Source organism: Sus scrofa, chromosome 13 (genome assembly GCF_054392235.1).
Source record: "Sus scrofa isolate SSC_HxYL_T2T_F1_AM1 chromosome 13, Sscrofa_HxYL_maternal_Yorkshire_Landrace_v2.0, whole genome shotgun sequence".
Classification (NCBI taxonomy): domain Eukaryota; kingdom Metazoa; phylum Chordata; class Mammalia; order Artiodactyla; family Suidae; genus Sus; species Sus scrofa.
This window is the reverse complement of record NC_139395.1, coordinates 151,925,436-151,948,923: the sequence shown is the minus strand read 5'-3', so window position 1 is coordinate 151,948,923 and position 23,488 is coordinate 151,925,436. Positions and strand designations below refer to the sequence as shown.

The 23,488-nt window shown below is 38.7% G+C and overlaps 1 protein-coding gene across 17 annotated transcripts in view; it reads left to right on the top strand.

Moving 5' to 3' along the window:
* Positions 1-23,488, top strand: part of SEC22A (SEC22 homolog A, vesicle trafficking protein) — a 120,599-nt gene that overhangs the window by 60,082 nt on the left and 37,029 nt on the right. For 6 of the 17 annotated variants that reach the window (XR_014824659.1, XR_014824662.1, XR_014824660.1 and 3 more), the window contains 2 exons: positions 5,332-5,397; positions 19,036-19,134. Coding sequence is in view for 10 of the 17 variants with exons in the window: in XM_084990981.1 (XP_084847107.1) it covers positions 5,332-5,397; positions 19,036-19,134 (165 nt within the window). In the remaining 7 variants the exon portion in view is untranslated. Of the gene's footprint in view, positions 1-5,331; positions 5,398-14,098; positions 16,463-19,035; positions 19,551-21,131; positions 23,101-23,488 lie in introns of those variants that run through there. The other 11 variants (XM_021070245.2, XM_084990975.1, XM_021070246.2 and 8 more) reach the window with 5 other exon arrangements.

The following is a 23,488-nucleotide window of genomic DNA, read 5'->3' as shown; positions in this document are numbered from 1 at the left end:
GTATTTAAGTTCAGACCAGGGTGGTTTAGGATGAAGACTTTTTTTTAAGTTGGGAAATTTGATTTAGTCTTCGTAGTGAAGTGTAAATGAGATTATTTTCACTAATTTTTGCAGTTTGTTCTGAATTTAGAGTTGTTAATAAGTTTATTGTGAATTGGCACCTCACGAATGCATTAGCTTTTATCACATTGGACTTATATTGCCTGTTTTCTTTTAAGGATCAGCCTTGAAACAGTGGTATTCATTAAGTTGAGGCCAACCTAGTTTACATGTTGTGCGTTAAAAAAAACTTAAGTATTCTGATACAGCAATAGAAATGCTCACCTGTAAGTCAGAATAACTCAGCCCCATCTGCCAGTAACTAACTTTGTAACCTTGGATGGGTTATTTTACCTTCTTGAATCTCATTTTCCTATTCTGTAAGAGGAAAATTTTAAACTATATAGGCTCAAGGACCACTTTAATACTAAGGTTCTAAACCCCTCTGCTTCTAAAATTGTTTGTAATAGCTACTACAAAGAGGAAGTAATCAACCTGCTTTATTTCTTGCGTTCCTTATTTTCCATAGATTTGTTACTACCTCTTCAAGAAATTACATATCAAAGTTAAATGGAAGTTTTTATTTATTTAGTGGTATAATGTCTACGCTCAGTGCTTGCTTGCTTTCAAAAGAAATAAAAGTGTTTTTCCTGAGTTCTATGCTTATTGTTAAAGAACTGGGTGAAAATATAAAGAAGAAAAGAAAAATCATCCCCCAATTTTCCCTGTATTATATTAATACATACACGCACATACATATACTTGTATGCACATCATATCCATTATATAACTTTGTGTCCTTTTTTTCGCTTAAGATTAAAAAGTGAATGTCTCCCAGTTACAAACATTTAAATAGTATCATCCTAATGCATTCGTGCTATTATATAATGATGCTTCTGCTTACCTCTTCATCCTCACCTTAAAAAAAGATGTTCTTTTCCTTTATGTGTTAGTTTTCAAAGCAATGTATTGGTATCCTAGCAACTCTGAAGGTGAATGTGATTTTCAAAATTTTAAACTATGTACCTCTGCCCCACCTTCACTCCTTTTCCTGTCCACCTGGCCCCCACCCCGCTCCCACTTCTGTCCTCTCTCCCCATCTCTGCTCAGTGTTTCCCCAACTTCTAGCTACTCCTTCACCTACATTTCATCTGCTGCTTCTCACTGGCTCTTTTCTCTCACCTCATAAACATGTTATGGCCTACTGATCTTTAAAAAACTAACAAAAAAGTCTCCAAAAAAACCCCTCAGTGTACATTCCCTTTTAATATTTTGAAAACGTACACTACACTTGTTGCCCCCATTCCCTTAACTCTATTCTCTTAGTCTACTGTGAGGTCTTTCTGCCCTCATAATTCTTTCACACACTGACCATGAAGTTCACTGGTGTCTTTCTTGTTGCCAAATATTGCAGCCACTCTTGAGACCTTGTTTTGTGTGTTCCATTTGCCCCATCTCACACACTGTTCAGTTCTTCCTCTTTAAAAAACTCGTTTAATTTTAAAAATTATATTTATTTTAGAAAACAGAAGCAAATAAAATAGATCACTATTAATTGTTTGATGTGTTACCTTATTCTTCTTGACATTATCTCATCCCTTCAGTTCCATGAAACAATTTTCTCCTGTTGTAGTTTTTCCTCTGTCTTCCTCTTCCTCAGTTTACGTGGTAAACTTTCTTCTTCCACATGCCTTGTGACCTGTCTTTTAAATAGTAGCATTTTCCAGTGTCTTGTTCTTAGCTTATATTTGTCTAACTCCACACCTTCTCCTTGGATATATTTATAATGACTTTTTTAAAAAAGTTAATACATGCATAGCCACAGACAATCCGCAGTCATTCATACACACAGTAAAAGGTGTACACGGTAAACTTCAAAGCCTGTAATTTTCACAATAAATAATTCTTATTCCATTTCTCTTCCCCACAGTCAACCACTGGTATATCCTTCTAGAGAGATTATGTGCATATGCTACTACGTATATATTTATATGTGTATACTTATATACTATCCTTCAAAAATTATTCAGTTATAAATGGCAGTATACTCTTCATATACTGAAGATTCATATCTTTTTCTACCTAAAAATATGTGTATCATTTCATATCAGTATATAGACATTCTTTTTAGTGACTGCATAGCATTTTTTTTTATTTGTACCCCCATTTTCCCCTACCATACAACATTTTATTTTGAAAGAATTCAAACTTACAGAAAGATTAAAAAAAACAGTATACTTGGAAGTTCCCTTATGGTGCAGCAGGTTAAGGATCCAGCATTGCTGCAGCCGTGGAACAGGTTGCAACTGCACACAGTTCCATCCCTGGCCTGGGAATTTCCACATGCCTTGGAACCAAAAAAACAAACAAAACCAATACAAATAATACAGTTAACATCTACCTGTATACCTACCTACCTTTCTTCCTTTCTCTATTTTCTTTTTTCTGAGTCATTTGAAATTAAAATCATAGTTATTAAAACAGTGTATTCTGAAATTATTCAATATGTATCATCACAATACCATTATTATACCAAAGAAATTGAAGATCAATGCAATATTATCTAATATAAAATCTATATTCCGGTTTCACAATTAAAAATTAACTCCAAATTTACTTTATATATATTTTTTTCCTCACTCCAGTCTATCAGCCATTTGATTGTCATAGTCCTTTATTTCATTTAACTGGTATTTAAATACATGACTACTAAACTAGATCTCTAGGCTAAACTCTGCCCTGAAGCTGACTTAGGTGTCTACTAAACATAATTATTTGGATATCCCACTAGCAACTCCAAAATAGTATGTCCAAAATGAACACAGTATTTTATGTTCTCAAACCTATTTTTCCTCTTATATTCCCAACTTAGTAAACGGTATTATTCAAATGTTCTCTAAATAGGAGACCTTGGAGACATCCTAGTGTCTTCTTTGAAACTGTGCAAGCTACTCCCTCTGCCTGGAATTCTCTTCCTACGAGTTCATCCTTCAGCATGCAGATTAAGCTTCACTTCCTCTGGCAAACCTTTCCTGGTCCTTTTTTTCTCCAAGCAGAATTACTTATAGAGAATTCCAAGTAGTTTCCCTTAGTACCCTATACGCACAGCTATCCCATTAGTTACCACTTCGGATAGGAATTGTTGGTTTCTGTATCTGCCTTCCTAATTAGAGGGTGAGCTTCTAGAGTTTATGTTGACTTGTTTTCTGTCCTTGGTCTCGTAACACAGTACTTGGCCCATAAGTGTTTAATGAATGAATCTTTTATTGATTGGAAGATTATGTGTATAGACATTCTCTTTAGCAATTTAAAATAAAGTTTTTCAAAGCTCAGCTCAATTTGGCATGCATTTGTTGAATTTCTACTATGAGAACAGTTTTGTGCAAGTAGTAAAATTTATTTTCTGCCTTGAAGAAAGATTAGGATCTCATTGAGAAGACAAGGCCAGTACATTAGAGGTTTATACAATACTGAAAGGTAATCCTACTTATTATCCATTGGATGATGCAGATAATAACTTCTGAGAGAGGGAAGTTAGAAAATATTTTTTCATTTAATGTTCTATTTGTTTGCAAATGTTATTTCATTGAATCTTTACAAGTTTTTTTTCAAAAAAAGGAAACTGAAGTTAAATAGTCCGTAATCGTACAGCTGTTAAAGATTTGAATCCAGATCTGATGAACCCCAGAAACATACTCTTAAATGTTCCAAAGGCAATTAAGAGAGTTATAAAGTGAGAATGTAAATTTAGGGAAAATATAATATTCAGTTGTAAGACAGCAATCAAATCAGTGTATATCCCCACAATTAAAGGTTATATAATTATTGCAAATTAAGTGTTTAAGAAATATTTAGTATCTAGAGAATATGGAATACTAAAAAATATAAAAGTATGATTCCATTTTTTTAATATGCATATAGTTTTATACAGAGAGGATTGGAAGGAAGTACATAAATGGTTAGCATTTGGGAGAATTATCCCAAAGTTGTGATATCGTGGAGTATATGAATTTCTTCTTTGTAACTATCTGTTCCAAATTTTTTACAGTGAAGGTAAACTTTTATTATGAAAAAAGGTCATTTAAAGGACTAAAGAAAAAACAAGACGAACTTATTTAAAAGTCTTAGAATGATTAAAGTAGAAAGGTTTTATGTTGATTTTTCTTGTCTCTGGGATAGAACCGGCCTAACCACCCCAGCCAGATTAATGGTTTCTGTTTTAAGATCATCTCACTAGACAAGCCTTTCCCTCTGCCTTACAGGTACTTCCTTTGCTCAATAGCAAAAGGAAAAGGAATTTTCTCTTTATATTATTTCATGAGGACATGGTCATGAGGGAGTTCCCGTCGTGGCTCAGTAATAATGAACCTGACTAGTATCCATGAGGATGCGGGTTCAGTTTCTGGCCTCGATTGGTGGGTTAAGGATCTGGTGTTGCCATGAGCTGTGGTGTAGGTCTGATGTGGCTCAGATCTTGTGTTGCTGTGGCTGTGGTGTAGGCCAGCAGCTGAAGCTCCAGTTCAACCCCTAGCCTGGGAACTTCCATATGCTGCAGGTGCAGCCCTAAAAAGACAAAAACAACAACAACAACAAAAAAACATGGTCATCCCATGTCTTGTGGGAATTTTTTATTGTATAAAGAGATTTTTTTTTCTATAATAAGGACCGAAGTTAATGTTCCTGCCAGAAGAAAGAAATTTAATGCTCCTGCCTGGGCTTTATTTTCTATTCCATAAAAACATTGAAAGAAATTATAAATATTGATACTTAAGAGAAATTAAAAAGTAATAGAAAAAATGGATTGTTACATGTTTCCATTACTTTTTTTTTTTTAAGAAATAGTTTATGCATGATCCATCTCAGGTTTCCTCTGGGTGGCTCTTTTTCTAGTAATATCAGGAATGACTATCTCCTCATTGAGCTTTAGCACACTCTAGTGGACAGCAGCTTTTCAGTTTGGGTTGTGACTTTTAAAAAAAATTTTTTTTACATCATGCCAAATGACTTTATTGGACAGTTCAATGATGTGCTTGTTAGGTGGTAAAATTTGTCAATATTGATTTGAGTCAAGTAGTAAGGCTAGTCAGTAGGCCTAATTAGGCTGTTGGGTGTTGTATATTTTTGTATGGTTTCTTTAGTAGAGAGAAGAGGCTTTTTACATTCCATCGAAACTTGTTTCCACTGGCTTTTTGACTGTGTGTAAATGTTGTCATAACCTATCCTGATGGATTGTTTTTGGATATGGGCTTCCACCAGAAAAAGAGAAAGTAATTTTTTATTTTGTTTTTGCAGAGTGATGGTGAGGATTTTAATTACATTGTTGCATTTTTCCTTGGAACAGCAGCCTGCCTTTATCAGGTAGGTTCTCTCCTATTTTTAAGAAACACATTCCCATCATTGCCTGTTTCAGGTATCAGTTCTGGTAATTCCTGTATACTTTAAATAAATAAAAATAATGTCTGTGTTCTTTGCCTCTCCCTTAATTTGAGCTTCTGTGATCCTTTTGAATGGACATAGATCCCAGTGAACTAGTGTTAACCCTCTCCTGTGCCAGGGCTTCAGTGGTAGCATGTCATCTACCCGTGGCAGTAAAGGCTAATTCTGGTGACTTATTCAGCTTCCAGACTCTACTTTTACTTCAGGCTGAGGATTTTGTACTCTTGGGAAAGTCTTTGAATAGGGGATAGCAAGAGCGGGCTTTCAGAATATTTAATTTAGCAGTGATGAATAGGATGAATTATCAGAGCAGAGAGACTAGAAGTGAGGAAATTAGATGAGAGGTGATTACATTACTTTAGGCAGAAGATAATGAAAACCTAAACTCTGATAATGGCAGTAGGGATAGGAAGAAAAAGGATGCTGAGAAGGACGACTCACCAGTTCTCGAAGACAGAATAGATCTGAGACTTTAGGAAGAGGAAGTTTTGCACCCAAGTGATAGGGAGACGTGTACTCCCATTTCCAAGGCCAGAGGAGGCATAGATTTATCGAGAAGGGAGAGGTCACCATACCAATTACCCAGACACAAGAATGTCTTTTCTAAAATGTGTTAGAATAATCTAGGCCTTTTGACATAACTTTTGTAAATAACACATTTTTTTGTTTTGCATAGAAAAACATTAGAAAGATTCAGGACTTCAAATAAAAAGACGATGTATTAGAAATTTTAGATAAGCAATGAGATCTAGCTGTATAGCCCAGGGAACTATGTCTAGTCACTTGTGATGGAACATGATGGAGGATAATGTGAGAAAAAGAATGTGTATGTATGTGTGTGTGTGACAGAAGACTGTAAAGCAACTATAATGGAAAAAAATAAAGATTTTTTTTTTTTTTTTTTTTGGTCTTGATAGGGCTGCACCCACAGTATATGGAGGTTCCCAGGCTGGGGTCAAATCGGAGCTGTAGCCGCCGGCCTACGCCACAGCCACAGCAATGCAGGATCCAAGCTGTGTCTGCAGCCTACACTACAGCTCACAGCCACACCAGATCCTTAACCCACTGAGCGAGGCCAGGGATCAAACCTGAGTCCTGTTGGATGCTAGTCAGGTTTGTTAACCACTGAGCCGCGACGGGAACTCCAAAAAACAATCGGAGCTACAGCTGTCGGCCTGCGCCAAAGCCACAGCAATGCCAGATCCTCAACCTTGATCTGGCGAGGCCAGGGATGGAACCCACAACCTCACGGTTCCTAGTCGGATTCGTTTCCGCTGCACCATGATGGGAACTCCTATATACATGGTTTGTTGCCTTTTCCTCCAGGACTTAGGTACTTATGGAATCCCAGAGTGCAGCCAGAAAGAGGTTATCTTGATACGGAGCATTTAAATTAGGAAATCAGAGGAAGTCTCAAGAAAGTAGACACTTACTTTTCTCTCAGTGTTTCATTTTGAAAGCATTCAAACTTATAGAAAAGTTGAAAAACTAGTGTACCCAGAATCACCAGATGTTAACATTTTGCAACATTTGCTTTCTCTCTCACTTTGTATGTTTGTGCATATAATGTGTGTAGGCATTGTTTATAAAGTAAGTTGCAGGGAAAAATGAATGTGTAAAGTTGTTTTTCTTATTAAATATTTTGAGATAATTATAGACTCATGTGAAGTCCTGTATAACCTTTACCTGTTTCCCCCGGATGGTACTGTCTTGCAAAGCTGTAATATGTACCACAACCAGGATATTGATGTTGATGCCATCAAGGTATAGAACAATCCTGTCACCGTGAAGACTCCTCATATTGCGTTTTATACTTCCCTCCTGCCCCAATCCCTCCTTAATCTCTGGCAACCACTAATGTGTTCTCCATTAATATAATATTCTGGAGTTCCCCTCGTGGCGCAGTGGTTAACGAATCTGACTAGTAACCATGAGGTTGCAGGTTCAATCCCTGGCCTTGCTCAGTGGTTTAACGATCCGGCGTTGCTGTGAGCTGTGGCATAGGTTGCAGACACGGCTCGGATCCTGCATTGCTGTGGCTCTGGTGTAGGCCGGCGGATGCAGCTCTGATTCAACCCTTAGCCTGGGAACCTCCATATGCCGTGGGAGTGACCCTAGAAAAGGCAAAAAGCCAAAAAAAAAAAAAAAAACCCATGTTAAAAAATATAATATTCTCATTTTGAGCATGTTATATGAATGAAACATACAGTATATAACTTTTTGTGATTGGCATTTTTTTCTCAGCATAATTTTTGGGGGATTTATCTAAATTGTTGTATATATCAGTGGTTTGTTCCTTTTTATTGCTGAATTGTATTCTGTGGTATGGTTGTATCACAGTTTGATTATTCACTCATTCCAAGGACATCTAATTTGTTTCTGGTTTTTGATTCTTATAAATAAAGTTGCAGTGAACATTCATGTACAGTTTTTTGTGTTAACATAAGTCTCCATTTCTCTGAGATAAATGCCCAGGAAATGCAATTGCTGAGTTGTGATAGTGCATGGTAGCTGCATGTTTATTAAGAGACAAACTTTTCCACAGTAGTGTACCATTTTATACTTCCACCAGCATTGTGTCAGCGATCCAGTTTCTCTGCATCCTTACCGGCATCTAGTATTGTTGCTATTTTTTATTTTATTTATTTTTATTTATTTTTTGTCTTTTGGGGGCCACACCCACAGCCTATGGAAGTTCCCAGGCTAGGGGTTGAATTGGAGCTTCAGCTGTGGGCCTACACCACAGTCACCAATGCCAGATCCAAGCCACGTGTGTGACTTACACCACAGCTCATGTCAGTGCTGGATCCTTAACCCCTAACCCGCTGAGCGAGGTCAGGGATCAAACCTGCATCCTCATGGATACTAGTCAGATTTGTTTCTGCCCAGCCACAGCAGGAACTCCCCCTTTTTTTTTCTTTCTTTTTTTTTTTCTAGTGGCCATGCCTGTGGCATATGGAAGTTCCCAGGCTAGTGGTTGAGTCAGAGCTACAGCTGCTGGCCTACGCCACAGCCACAGCAGCCACAGCCACAGCAGCTCAGGATCTGAGCCGCATATGCGACCTACATCACAGCTCATGGCAACGTTGGATCCTTAACCCACTGAGCAAGGCCAGGGATTGAACCCGCATCCTCATGGTTACTAGTTGGGTTTGTTACCACTGAGCCACAATGAGAACTCCCACGAACTCCTATTTTTTTATTTTAGCCGCTCTCATAGGTATGTAGTGATAGCTCATTGTGGTTTCAATTTGCACTAATGGCTAATGGTGTTGAATGTAATTTCATGTGTTTGTCACCTGTGTGTCATCTGTCATGAACATGTTTGTTTGTGTCTTTTGCCTATTTTCTAATTGGATTGTTTGTCTTTTACTGTTGACTGTTGAGTTTGAGAGTTCTTTATATATTTCAGATATTAGTCCTTTGTCAGATACATACTTTGCAAACATCTTCTCCCAGTTTTAGCTTGTCTTTCATCCTCTTAACAGGGTCTTTTGCAGAACAAATATTTTACATTTTTATGAAGTTAAATTTATCAGTTTTTTTCCTTTTATGGATCTTGCTTATAGTGTTAAGGCTAAGAACTATTTGCCCACCCCCAGATCCTAAAGATCTTTTCTTATGTGTTTTTTTCCCTGAAAGTTTTATATTTTTTTTTTACATTTAAATCCGTGATGCATTTAGAGTTTTGTATAATAAGTAAGATTTTTTGGTTTTTGGTTTTTTTTGCCTTGCATGAATGGTTAAGTTCTCCAGCACTATTTGGTGAAAAGCCCTTTTTTCTCTACTGAGTTGCTTTTGCATTAAAAATAAAATCAGTTAAGTGTGTTTTTGTGGGTCTGTTTGTGGGTTCTGTATTCTGTTCCATTGATCTAAGTGTCTCTCCCTCTGCCAGTACCATGTAGTCTTGATTACTGCACTATTTAATACATCTTAAAAATAGTTATAAAACTATTCAAATAATGTTTTATAATGATTGAATTATGGTGGTTTGTGTTTTATGAGAAAAAGGTCCATTTCACTTAAGTTATCAGATTCCGTGTGTCAAGTTGGTTGCAACTTTCCCTTAGTAGGATATATAGTGATACTCCATTTCATTCCTCATACTGATAATTTGTATATTCTCTTTTATCAGTCTTACATGTTAATTTCATTGATCTTTTCACTGAGCCTGCATTTTGTTTTACAAGTTTTTTTTTTTTTTTTTGTCTTTTGTCTTTTGTCTTTTTAGGGCCACACTTGGTGACATGTGGAGGTTCCCAGGCTAGGGGTCGAATCAGAGCTACAGCTGCCGGCCTACACCACAGCTCACACCAACACCGGATCCTTAACCCACTGAACAAGGCCAGGGATCAAACCTACAACCTCATGGTTCCTAGTCAGATTTGTTTCCACCACGCCATGAGGGGACTCCCCTATTTTCTATTTTATTGATTTTTGCACTTAACCTATATTATTTCTTTTTTCTTTTTATGGCTGCACCTGTGGTATATGGAAGTTCCTGGGCTAGGAGGTCAAATTGGAACTGCACCTGCAGCCTATGCAACAGCCACAGCAATACCAGATCTGAGCCACATTTGTGACCTGTGCCACAGCTTGTGACAGTGCTGATCTGTAACCCACTGAGCAGGCCCAGGGATTAAACCCACATTCTCACAAACAAAATGTTGGGTTCTTAACCCACTGAGCCACAGTGGGAACTCCCTATTATTTCTTTCCTCATGCTCGCTTTGAGTTTATTTTGCTTTTCTTTTTCTAGGTTCTTGAGATAGAAGCTTAGATGATTTGATTTGAGAATTTTCTCTTTTGTAATATATATGTTTAGTGTTATAAATTTCCCTCAGCATTTGTTAACTGCATTCCATACATTTTGAGATGGTATGTTTTCATTTTCATTTAATTCAGTGTATTTAAAAAAAATTCCCTGCAATTTCCTCTTTGATGTATGAATTATTTAGAATTGGGTGGCATAGTTTCCAAGTGTTTGGATATTTTCTGATTCTTTCCATTACTGATTTCTACTTTGATTACATTGTAGGTGGAAAACATATTCTGTGTGCTTTCAGTTATTTTATATTTGATGAGGTTTGTTCTGTGGCCCAAAATATGGTCTGTCTTGGTATATGTTGCATGGGCACTTGATCAGAACGTGTATTCTGCTTTGTTGAGTGGGTGTTCTCTAAATGTTGATTAGATCATGTTAGTTGATGCTGTTGTTCAGTTCTTACATATGCTTGCTGATTTTCTGGCTGGTTCTATCAGTTGTTGAGAGAGGAGTATTGAAGCTTTCATCTGTGTTTATGTATTTCTCTTTTCAGTTCTGTCAGTTTTTGCCTCAAGTTTTTTGCAGCTCTGTTATTTGACTCATACACATTTAGGGTTGCAGTGTCTTCTTGATTGATGGATCCATTTATAATTATATAATAACCCTCTCTGTCCCTGGTTGTTTTTTACTTTCTTGAAATATTTTATATTTATCCAATAGTAATATAGCTACTTGTGCTTACCTTTGATGAATATTTGCATTTATATCCTTTCCCATCCTTTTGACTTGGCTGTGTCATTTGAAGTGAATTTCTGGTAGATAACATAGAGTTCATTTATGTTTTTTAATCCATCCTGTCAATCTCTCTCTTTTGATTGCTGTATTTAAGCCATTTCTATTCAGTGTAATTACTGATATGTTAGGACTTAAGTCTCCCATCATACTTTTTAGTTTTTCGTTTTTCTGTTTTCTCTTTCCTGTCTTCCTGTGGGTTACTTGAACAAACTTTTAGAACTTCATTTTGCTTTTCTATGATGTTTTTGAGTGTGTCTCTTTGCACATATTTTTAAATAGTTGCTCTAGGTATTTCATTTTACCTGCTTATCTCAGTTTTCTGGTGTCATCATTTTACGAGTTCAAGTGAAGCATAGGAACTATACCTTCCTTTCTGTCACCTTGTCCTCCTCTATTCCTAATGTAATTGTCTTAAATAGTTCCTCTGCATATATGTAGAACCACGTCACTGTTATAGTTTTTACTTTAACCATCAAACATAATTTTAGAAAGCTCTTAAATTAAAAAGCCAAGCCTGTTGTATTTATCCGTGTTTTTTCTGTGATCCTATTCTAGCCAGTGTTCTAAGATTCCTTCTGAACACTGTTTCCTTTCTGTCTATAGAACTCCTTTTATCCATTATTTAAAGTACATTCGTAGGTGATAAATTCTCTCAGTCTTCTCTCATCTGAGAATATCTTTGTTTCCCCTTCATTCCTAAAGGATATTTTTGCTGGATATAGGATTTTGGATTAACAGTTGCTTTCTTTCAGCATTTGAAAAATATTGCTCCACTCTTTGCTGGCCGTCATGGTTTCCAATGAGAAATCCATTGCCTTGTTAATGCCAAGTGGAGGTGAATGTCCAGAGTCTCACCTGGTCTCCACTGACACTGCAGGGCTGGGATGAGGGAGTCACTACTATTGAATGGAATTAAAGTTCTGGCTTCCCACTTGCCTTCCCTGAAGCCCTGGAGGGTAAGAACATCTCCTTACGGCATCATAGGTTTCCCATATAGGCATCGATAGGGTGAGTGTGGGTGGTCACAGGTTTTGTTTTGTTTTGTTTTTGGTATGTTTGGCTGGAGTAAGATAGTTATTATGTATAAGTTCTCTATCTTGGTAAGGTGCCCCTTTCTTGGTCTTTTGGCTAAAGAGAGCAAGATTTTTATTGAGTGTTTTTTGTTTTGGGTTTTTTTGGTGTGCACCCATTGGTATTTCTGGTTGCCAGCTTCTTCAGCTTCAAGTGTGGGATATATGAGGTAAAAAAAGAAAAAGAAAAAAGGAAAACTTTAGGTAATTTACCTCTGTCATTCCTTGGATCTCAAGGTCCTTAGCCTGTCTGCCTTCTTCTCTCCATCATCCAGAGTCATCTTTTGCTTGTTTGATAAATAATGTCCAGGGTTTTTAGTTGTGCCCAGTGGGAAGAATAAGAGAAAGTACATCAACTCCATCTTCCCAGAAGCAGAAGTTTCTACATGGTTGTTTTTAAAGTAAATTACAAGGAGTTCCCATTATGGTGCAGCAGAAATGAATCCGACTGGTAACCATGAGGTTGCAGGTTTGATCCCTGCCCTCGCTCAGTGGGTTAAGGATCCAGCATTGCCATGAGCTGTGGTGTAGGTCCCAGTCACTTCTCGGATCCCGTGTTGCTGTGGCTGTGGCATAGGCCAGCAGCTGTAGTTCCGATTTGACCCCTAGCCTGGGAATGTCCATATGCCGCAGGTGCAGCCCTTAAAAAAAAAAAAAGTAAATTACAAGCAGCAAATATTTCACTTCTATAAACTTCAGCACGCTTCTTTTGAGAACAAAGACATCCTTCTACGTAACCATGATAACCTTTATCACACCCAGGAAATGTAACATTGATATAAAATTATCTAATATAGGATTCAGATTCAGATTCTGATGTCTCCAAAATGGTCTTTATAGCTCTTTTCCTCCAATTCCAGATTGCGCATTGTGTTTGGTTATTATATATCTTTTAATCAACAATGCCATTTTCTGGCCTTTTTGTTCTATTTTGTTTTGTTTTTATCTTTCATAATATTGACATTTTTAAATTTAATTTAATTTTATTTTTTGTCTTTTGACTTTTTAGGACCGCACCCTAAGTGGCGAGGATTTGTGGGGCAGGGGAATACTTTCTTTGCTGTATTATCTAAATTACCACTCATTATCTCCTCTGTTCTATTTTTCAGTCTTTTTACCTTTTCCAGAGTATAGCTACTTGATTATATATGTGTGTGTTTGTCTCCCCCACTAGAATGTAAGCTCCATGTGAGTGAGTACTTGTTTACTTAAAGCTAAAGAACAGGAGTTCCCATTGTGGCTCAGTGATAATGAACACAACTAGTATCCCTGAGGATGTGGGTTCAATCCCTGGCATTGCTCAGTGGGTTAAGGATCCAGTGTTGCTGTGAGGTTCAGTGTAGGTCATAGATGCAGCTGTAGCTTCGATTCGACCCCTAGCCTGGGAACTTCCATATGTTGCAGGTGCGGCCCTAAAAAAAAAGAAAAAAAAAAAAAAAAAACTAAAGCAAACTAAAGAACAATGCCTGTGTTGTAGCACACATTCAATAAATATCCATTGAATGAATTCTCTCTCAAATGTTCACTCAGATCCTAGCTGAGCTCTTTCAATATGGGGGATTGGCAAATATTTATTAATTTCATTAATATTCAGATTCAAGTTATATGAGCCCATTTTGCTAAATAGCTGGCGTGAGTTTTTTGTGCTTTCTGGAATAGAACCCCCTTGACCCTGAGAATGCTTCTTAGTTGCCTGTCATCTTGAAGAATTTGTTTAGCCTGTTTGCAAGGGAGTTATCCATTTAAAATGTGATACAAAATGCTTTTTCTTTTGAAAAATGAAAAACATAAAAGGAAAAATCTATTTCCCTTTTAAGGTGTGGAGCTTTCATAGTTGAATGTCTTAAAGATGTTACATTATCTTATCTGTAGTTGAAAAATCCCCTTATTCCACTCTCATATTTTACCCTGTGACTTATTAGAGTTTTATAGTAGAAGCATCTATTTCTTTTCCTATAACCCTAATCATCTTTCATTTTTATATTTTCAACAGTGTTACTTACTTGTCTACTACACCGGCTGGCGGAATGTCAAATCTTTTTTGACTTTTGGCTTAATCTGTCTATGCAACATGTATCTCTATGAACTGCGCAACCTCTGGCAGCTTTTCTTTCATGTGACTGTGGGAGCATTTGTTACACTACAGATCTGGCTAAGGCAAGCCCAGGGCAAGGCTCCTGATTATGATGTCTGACACCATCCTTCAGACTATTGCCTTGGCTTCAGGGGAAGGAGGAGGGAGCATATCTTAACTACCACTGTGATGAAGAACCTGTTCACCACAAAGAAGCTCTGTTTTCTCTCTCTCCAACTGTCTTTTTTGCTTTAAGTCAGCATAGCATGCCTGTGAGCATGCATTACCTGTTAGGCAAACTTCTCTCAGCAGAATGTTGGCCATGAGGTTATCATTTGGAAGATGAGGAGACGCCATGGCAGTGGAAGAATAGTCAGTCACCATTGGAAGACTTGGCCAGCAGCCGTGGCTGGAGGGTTGAGTCAAAAAGTATGTGTGGTACTTTCTCTGAGAACCAAGCAGGAGCTCTACAACCCCAGTTTGCCTTTGTGAGGCATTAGTGTAGACCAAATAAAAAGATGCTGCAGTGAATTAGAAAGTTTATGTGTAAAACATGACTTGCTGAATATCAGATTATTTGCACATTTATGGTACCATGAGTTTATGAAGTCTAAATTGGTGTGGAGTTAATTCCTTTTCCTTTTGCTTGAATCTAAACTCTGGAAATTGCCCAGTGTAGAAGAAGGCTGTGGTAAGCTCATCCTTGGCTTTCCTTTCACAAGTATTGAATACTCTTCCTTTCACAAGTATTGAAAACACAGTGACACATGTTTTTTTCTTAGACCATGTTTATACTTTCTTTTGGAATAACTTTTGAAAATATGATTTGTTAGACCATAACCATTGTTTCCCAGACTTCAATCACTTGAGTATTATACATGCTATGATTTACTTAATATTCATCTTTTAAATTTTAAAATATTTCAAAAAGAAACTCTACTCCAAGTGGAAAACCAGCATCAGATTGCTATAAATAAAAGATAACAACAAAATAAATACAATTAAAACAAAAAATGTTATTAAATTCTACCTAAATACCAGTGCAAGTCAAGGCTCTGAATCCAAGAAGCCTGCTCTTTTGTTGCAGTGAGAGATGTTACCCAGCACCAAAATGGGGATCTCTCTGTGGAATTATCAGAAGTCTAAAAGAAAATTGCAAAGGGAATGACATCCTCACCATGGTTCAGCATGGCTTAATTCTGTGTTGAGTACCACCGAAAATCATCTTACATGCCACCCAGTGGTATGGATCCTGCACTATGGAAACACTGAACTGCTCCAAGAGAATCAGAAGGTGACTCTTCTCTCAGTGCCTCATTATTTTAAGGCTTTGATTAATTAAGTACCTACTGTCTTAGGTAACTTACTTGCTTTTTGGTAACATTATAAAGATTGTTAAAGCAGTCATGAATTAATAGACAAGGCATAGTTTGGTTCCATTAGCAAAATATACAGCTCTCCTGGTTTTGAAGTCATTTTCATGAGTGATTTTCTTGAGAAATTATTCCAGTTAAAGAATTCATGAGGTACTAAAATTTGATCTCCAGAAAAACAGTGGACCTATTACATAGCATTCATGTTACTGGGCATATTGATTCAGCAAAAGAAATAGTCCAGAGGGGTAGCATCACTGAATTACATTGTTTGCAGAACCGCTATACCTAAAGTGTGTCTACAATGAGAAATCTTGTTTAACTGGGACCTTTTTGCTATGCTCTCCTTTTTGGAGAATGAGGCAAGAGAAAGACAATAAGCTTATGATATTGGGGGTTTATTTAATACAAGAAACTTCAGTTCCTCCAATTTTCTGCAGCTAACAAAAGTGCACAGAAATTAATGTATATTCTGAGAAATATCCCAAGGTACCACATGATCCTAAATCATCAAAATAAAATTGATTTATGTTTGGTGTTTTGTACTTACTGAGCCAGGAAAGTAAAGTGGTTCAATTTAGAAAGTTTTTTCTAAACTAATGGTTACAACAAGATTTTTTTTTTGTACATAGTCAGTTAACCAGGAGATTGGAATATTCTGGTTAATTGTGATTTTGCTGTATATTGATATTTTATAGCTTTCTTACCAGTTCGGTTCTCTGCATTATTGAACTATAATGTTTGGTATTTGGATCCATTCAGCAAGGATACTTGAAAACTCACCAGCTATCTTTAAAGGCATAATTTGTTTTTTTGTTTGTTTTTTTCATGAGGTATTTTCGATAAGGGGATGTTTACATTTTAATGTAAAAAATGAAAACAGGTATAAATAATGATTTATGTATAGAAATGCTTTCTTTCATTATTTGGTGCCTGGATCTCTGAGTGTTTATACACTTTCCCTGCCTCTGTCATGTTGCTGCCAAAAAGACTGTGAGTTTGGAAAGTTTTTGCCATGAATGTAAAGAAGTTTTTAAGCTCTTCAGAAAGAATCACTTAGGCCCCTTATGTGTTTGATGATAATACGGTTTGTTTATGTTGCAATTTTACTTTTAAAAGCAAGTCTGCATTTACTTATCTAATCGTAATGGGTCTGTGGTATAGGGGAGATAGTAGATGCCTTCATTAGGAAAGAGGAAACTAAGGTGATCGAATGTTAATGACTTATCTAGGGTTAAGAGCAAAGCATACATGATTTCCAATCTCTTAGCCCAAGTTTTTGCTTCTGTTTTTGTTTTGCTTTTTAGGGCCACGCTCACAGCATTTGGAAGTTCCCAGGCTAGGGGTCGAATTGGAGCTAAGCTGCCGGCCTATACCACAGCCACAGCAACACCAGATCCTTAACCCACTGAGCAAGGCCAGGGATTGAACCCAAGTCCTCACGAATTCTAGTGGGGTTTGTTATCACTGAGCTACAACAGGAACTCCCTGAGCCCTAGGTTTTTACACAAGAGTGGAAACTAATGAAGATAACTAAGATTATATTCAGGGAAGATGTCTGTTCTTGGTAAAATTGAGCTACTGGGGACGTCTTAAAATAATGAGCTTTTTAGCCTCTTATTGTCAAATCTAGGTGTACGTTACATAAGATAATTCTGAAGTGCTACTTTTTTTTTTTTTTTTTCCCTTTTTAAGGTCACACTTGCAGCATATGGAAGTTCCAGAGCTTGGGGTCAAATCAGAGGTGCAGTTGCCAGCCAGCACCACAGTGATAGCAACACTGGATCTGAGCTGCATCTGCCACCTATGCTTTACCTTGCAGCAATGCAGGACCCTTAACCCCCTGAGTGAGGCCAGGGATTGAACTTACATCCTTACAAACTATTTTGGGTTCTTAACCTGCTGAACCACAATCGGGACTCCATGAAATATTACTTTTTGATTAAGGTGTGCTATGAAGGCAAAGATACTTCCTGTTATATCCTAAAAGTAGTTACAATATTTGCTTGCTTTTTTTTTTTTTTTTGGTCTGTATTTAAAATGTATTTATACCTGGCCTCTTTCCCAGAAGAATGAAGCAGCATACCAAGAAAACACATTGAGTTTCCCTTGTAGTGCAGTGAAAACAAATCTGACTAGTAACCATGAGGTTGCAGGTTTGATCCCTGTCCTCAATCAGTGGGTTAAGGATCTGGCATTGACGTGAACTGTGGTATAAGAAGCAGACTAGGCTCAGATTCCATGTTGCTGTGGCTGTGGCATAGGCTGGCAGCTGTAGCTCGGATTCAACCCCTAGCCTGGGAACCAACATATCCCGTGGGTGTGGCTCTAAAAAGCAAAAATAAAGACATATACAATAATATTGTTAAAATATGATCATTAAGGGGAGAAAAGATCAATGAAACTGGAAGGAAGGGTGAACATGTTGATATTACTGAATATAAATTTTGATTCTTAAGTCTTGTAAGTCAAGGCTAGAAGAAGGAAAACAAGTTTTGCCTTACTCTTTATTCATAAGTCAAAGCATGTTTCTCAGAGGAGATGTCTTCCTGATGAATTCTGGTTAAAAAAAATATATTTGCAATTGAGGTCCTTTGAAATGTTAAAATGAACAAAATCCTCAGTTGTGTTTTTTAAAAAATTTTTTTTAATTTTTTGCCTTTTTCTCGGACCTTTTTCTGTGGCATATGGCGATTCCCAGGCTAGGGGTCTAATCGGAGCTGTAGATGCTGGCCTACGCCACAGCCACAGCAACACCAGATCTGGGCCACGTCTGTGACCTACACCACAGCTCATGGCAACAATGGATCCTTAACTCACTGAACGGGGCCAGGGATGGAACCTAAGACCCCATGGTTCCCAGTTGGATTCGTTAACCACTAAGCCACCACGGGAACTCCCTCAGTTGTTTTATATACATTTCCATATTACAGTTGTGCCTTGGATCCTCAAATTATACCAGCTTTCAAAGGCTTTCATTTCAGGGTTTTTTTGTGTGGTTAATAGAGGATTTTGTTCCCATAAGAATCCTTCTCCTAAGCTAAAAATCAGTATCCTTGTTAAAGTCTGAAAATCTATTTGAGGGAGTTCCTGTCATGGCGCAGTGGTTAACGAATCTGACTAGGAACCAAGACCGATCCCTGGCCTTGCTCAGTGGGTTAAAGATCCAGCGTTGCCGTGAGCTGTGGTGTAGGCTGCAGATGCGGCTCGGATCTGGTACTGCTGTGGCTCTGGCGTAGGCTAGTGGCTACAGCTCCAATTAGACCCCTAACCTGGGAACCTCCATATGCCACTGGAACAGCCCTAGAAAAGGCAAAAAGACAAAAAGAAAAAAAAAAAAAAAAAAAAGAAAAAGAAAAAAATCTGTTTGAGACAAATGCCTTGAGACATGGAAAACCTTTACCCAACTTTGCAATTTTCTAAAAGTGAATGTGCTGCCCTGGGGTTGCACATTTATTCAGTTAAATGTGGTCTTTTTCACAGTGGAATGCAGTCTGAAGAAATGCCTATTTCCATTTCTGTTGGCCTATGTCTGGATAGAATTCTGATTTGTCAAGGCTCCACAGAGACCAGATTTGTCAGGTGAGCCTTAATCTCCATGTCACAGAAGTGCTTCCTCCTGCGGTTAGCTGCCTTCCCAAAAGGCTGTCACTTAGCTTTTATTCCAAAAGGTTTACTGAGTAACCAAGGACCCATGCAAAGCTGTTGAATTTCTAAGAGATACAACAAAGTTTATGTATGCACACATATGTGTGTGTCTTCACTTTTCTTCTTCTTTTTTTTTTTTGGCGGGGGGGGGGCACTTGTAACGTGGAAGTTCCTTAACCCACTGGATCTTTAATCCACTGTGCCACAAGGGAACTCTTCCTCTTGCTGTTTTTAACAGGACTTTTTGTTCATTATAAAAGTTAGAGCTGTAATAGAGTATTAGTAAAAAAAAAACATTATTTCAAAATCAGTCACCACTCAGACCAAATTAAATACCTAGTTTTATCACACATTATGGGTTTTCAGGGCTGCATTCTTTGTGGTCAAGACTTCCTTGCATTTTTCTGCTTTATTATCTCTATAGAAATAGAATCATTCTACCTAAGAATGCTCTGGTAAATCAGACATGATTTTGGGGTTAAATTGGCTTTAGGACTATCCTAGCCTACAGTTGACAGAAGAAACCCTTCCAACTCCAAGGGTTATGGATGAGTTGTGTTTATAGCTGAGGATTTAACTTTTCTAGTCTTACTGATTAGGATTGGATACATCTGATCATCACTGTTCTGGGACTGCTGTTGAATGCTGGCGTATTGCAGCCTTCTGTTGGAGCAAAGAGAAGTTGTATCTGTGGCTGCCACTCTTGTAACACCTCTTCCTTGGGTAGCCAGGCTTTCTAGGTTACTTTATTTAGCAGGTGAAATCACAGTGTCACAGCCCTGTATGGTTGGAAGCCATGTGGCTTGTATCCTTGCTGTGTACAGCAAGTGATATTGACATGTGTGTACTCGTTTTCATCTGCATTGGTGGTGCCAGTGTATAATGAAAAGTCTCAGCACAGTGGAGCCTTTAGGAAAATGAAGGAGGAAACAGGCTTAGTCTAAAGGAGTTCCTGAAATCAGTTCCCTGGCCTTATAAATTGTTTCTGATGTTTCCCTGACAACAAATGGCATTTTCAGCCCAACTGCATCCACAGTTTACATTTGCCATTCTCTCCTGTATCCCACAACATAGCCGAGTAAGTGTCATCACAGAAGCACATTCAGGCTCCATCTGACAGTAGGGAACGGGGCTCATACGTTCTGTTTCCTGTCTGGTCCCAGCAGCCCCTCCCCAGCTCTGCACTGGTCACCTGCCTCCTCTGTACCAGTGCTTTCCTTCGAGGTTGGATTGTCCAAGAAACCTTGCCTAAAGGTGAACAAAGAGTATTTCAGGGAGTTCCCGTCGTGGCGCAGTGGTTAACGAATCCAACTAGGAAGCATGAGGTTGTAGGTTCGATCCCTGGCCTTACTCAGTGGGTTAACGATCCAGTGTTGCCTTGAGCTGTGGTGTAGGTCAAAGACGCAGCTCAAATCTGGCATTGCTGTGGCTCTGGCATAGGCCAGCAGCTACAGCTCCGATTAGATCCCTAGCTTGGGAACCTCCATATGCCGCGGGAGCGGCCCAAGAAATGGCAAAAAAAAAAAAAAGAATATTTCACCCTTGCACTTTGAACTCCTTCATACCCAGAACTAACGCAAGGATGCTCGTTAGCACTTTCTGTGGGCCAGTGCAGGACCTCCGACATAGTTAATCTTTATGGCAGCCTTGGGAGATGGGAGTGGGCACTATATTATGTTTACTTGAGGAAAAGAAGACTCAGGTTCAAACCTGGGATTGAGTTCTAAAGGACTCAAAAATTGGTGCTTACTCTTCCGTGCCACAGAGGTTTTCACGAAAAAAAAGTTCTTCACATGTGTGTTTCTGACAACACTGGGCTATTAACTGTTACAGCAGCAGTTAGAACAGATGAAGCCACCATGGAGGGGAAATGGCACTGCGTGTGCTAAGCATCCTCAAGGAAGCTTTTATGAAGGCTTCCTGTCTTACAGAGCACCTGAAGCCTAAAGAAGTGACTTGGCCGCAGTCACAATCTAACCTATGTGGTGGTCACCAGGATTTCAATCCAGGTCAGTCTTACTCAGAGCTTATGCTCTTAACCACCTTGAAATATTTATTAAGCTAGGTAACATATGCACAATGTGTTGAAATATATAAGGGATATGTGTTGGAATAAATGATCCACATTTATTCTTTTGTCTTTTTTTTTTTTTTTTTTTTTTTTTTAGGGCCACACCCGTGGCATATGTAAGTTCCCAAGCTAAGGATCAAATTGGAGCTGCAGCTGCCAGCCTACCCCACAGCCACAGCAGTACCAGATCTGAGCCGTGTCTGCAACCTACTCTATAGCTCATGGCAACTCCAGATCCTTAACCCACTGAGCGAGGCCAGGGATTGAACCTGCACATCTTCATGGATACTAGTCATATTCTTAACCCACTGAGCCACAGTGGGAACTCCCTGATCTACGTTATTTTTAAAAGAGGTTGGGTCACTGCTAATTCCTACAGTGTAGATGTCCTAGACTGAATAAAATCATTTCCTAAAATTCCTATGCCTATTACAGTGACAGGACAGATGGCTGCCAGAAGTATGGTGAACCTTAGGTGTGCTTTAGATTTTAAGGCAAGGGGTATAAAGTTTAGTCTTTCTCAAATCTAATTCATGAATTAATGATTCCTGATATAGAATGGTAAAGCTTCCCTGGTGATTCATATGTTACAAACATTGACTTTTTTCTAGCCGAAGGCCAGCAGAGATTGGTTCTTTGATAGGAAGTAATTTCATGAGAATTCTGCTCTAAGTAGTCCCTAGATCTGAAAACATTAAACAAAAAATAGAAGGCAACTATTTTCAGTATAGAACAGTGATTATGAGTATAGAACCAGACCCCTGGCTTCTCTGCCACTGGCATTGTGACCTCAGCAGATCATGTAACCTATCTGCCTCAGTTTCCTTGTCTGAGCAGTAGAGATAATAACAGCACTTTAAGCAAGTACTGTGAGGATTGAATGAGTCAATAAATAGAAGCTCTTAGAACCTGGGATGGTGGGTGCTAGGACCTCATGTTGTGGTCTCTCTGATTAGTGTTACTATTACTTTCAAGATAATAAGAGGCTTTTAAATAGCAAATGCCCCCAAATATATCATTGCTTATAGCTTTGCAGAAATTGTGAATTAAGTGAGAATCCTGTTGAAATATTTGGTAGTCATGTGCCCTGTCCTGGCAAGCTTTTGTGTGCAGACTTGTGGGCAGGGCAATGGGGACACATCCAAATACAGAGATGGGAACTGGGGGCCTGGTATTGCCAAATGCCTGTTGTATATCAGGTATTTTCCATGCAGCATCCACGTGAGCTTAACAAAATCCATCTGAGGTAAGTAAACAGGATTAAGTTGTCACTTAATCCAGTGTCACTCGGCTTGGAAGAAGGAGACTGCTTTCCAGGACCCGCAGTCTCCTAGGCACTGGATCACTGCTGTCAAATGGGGAAGGTGTCTCTGGGAACGCCGCCTTATCCAGTGTGGTGCTGGCACTTTGGCCCCATCATCCTTTGCTTTGAACATCCTAATTTGGTCTATCGAGTACTCCTGGATAGCTGCTGCCTAGTGTCCTCCACTCTTTGGGGCTCCCAGGGGTGTGTTTGTGCATGTGGTCTGTGCACAGATGGGAGTGAGGGGTGGGGAAGGCAGCCAGCAGCCTTTCACAGTATGGAAATATACAAATACCAGGGATATAAGAGCCTAAGGCAGTCTTAGCACAAATGCAACATGGCTCTTAAGAGAGTAATCCAATGCGAAATGTACCCCTTCCTCCAAAAATAAAAAATAAAAAACAGGTGAGCCAGGGAAATGAGAATGCCAGAGCAGAGAAGCAAATTTTGCAAAATTGGAAGATAGTCTAAGAATAACCAGAGCTGCTGAGAAACTAGAGATTCCGGGCAGGTCTAAATAGGAAATTGGCTGAGGGAGAAAAAGAAAGGAGGCTCCTACTGGATTCCAGTGAGACATCTTAAATTCACAGGCCTCCTAGACCAGCAGTACAAAAGGGGCCTTAGGGATAAATATACACTCACCAAGGGAGAGGTAGCACAGCTCTTCTCTCAAGAAGCCGACGGTGAGGTTTGGGGCTGGCAAGCCAGTGAGGACAGGATACCTACTTTACCTCAGCCCCAAAGTATCCCTCTCCTTCTCTTTGTCATCACATCACCCTGTCTTGGAACCCTCTGCTTACTCCGTGAACCCAGGCTGACCTCCACTCACCTCTCCCCACTCTATGGATCAGGGCCCTTGACGGAAAAGGGCATCCATCATGCGTGGCTGCTGCTGCCAATGGGTTGTCATGAGG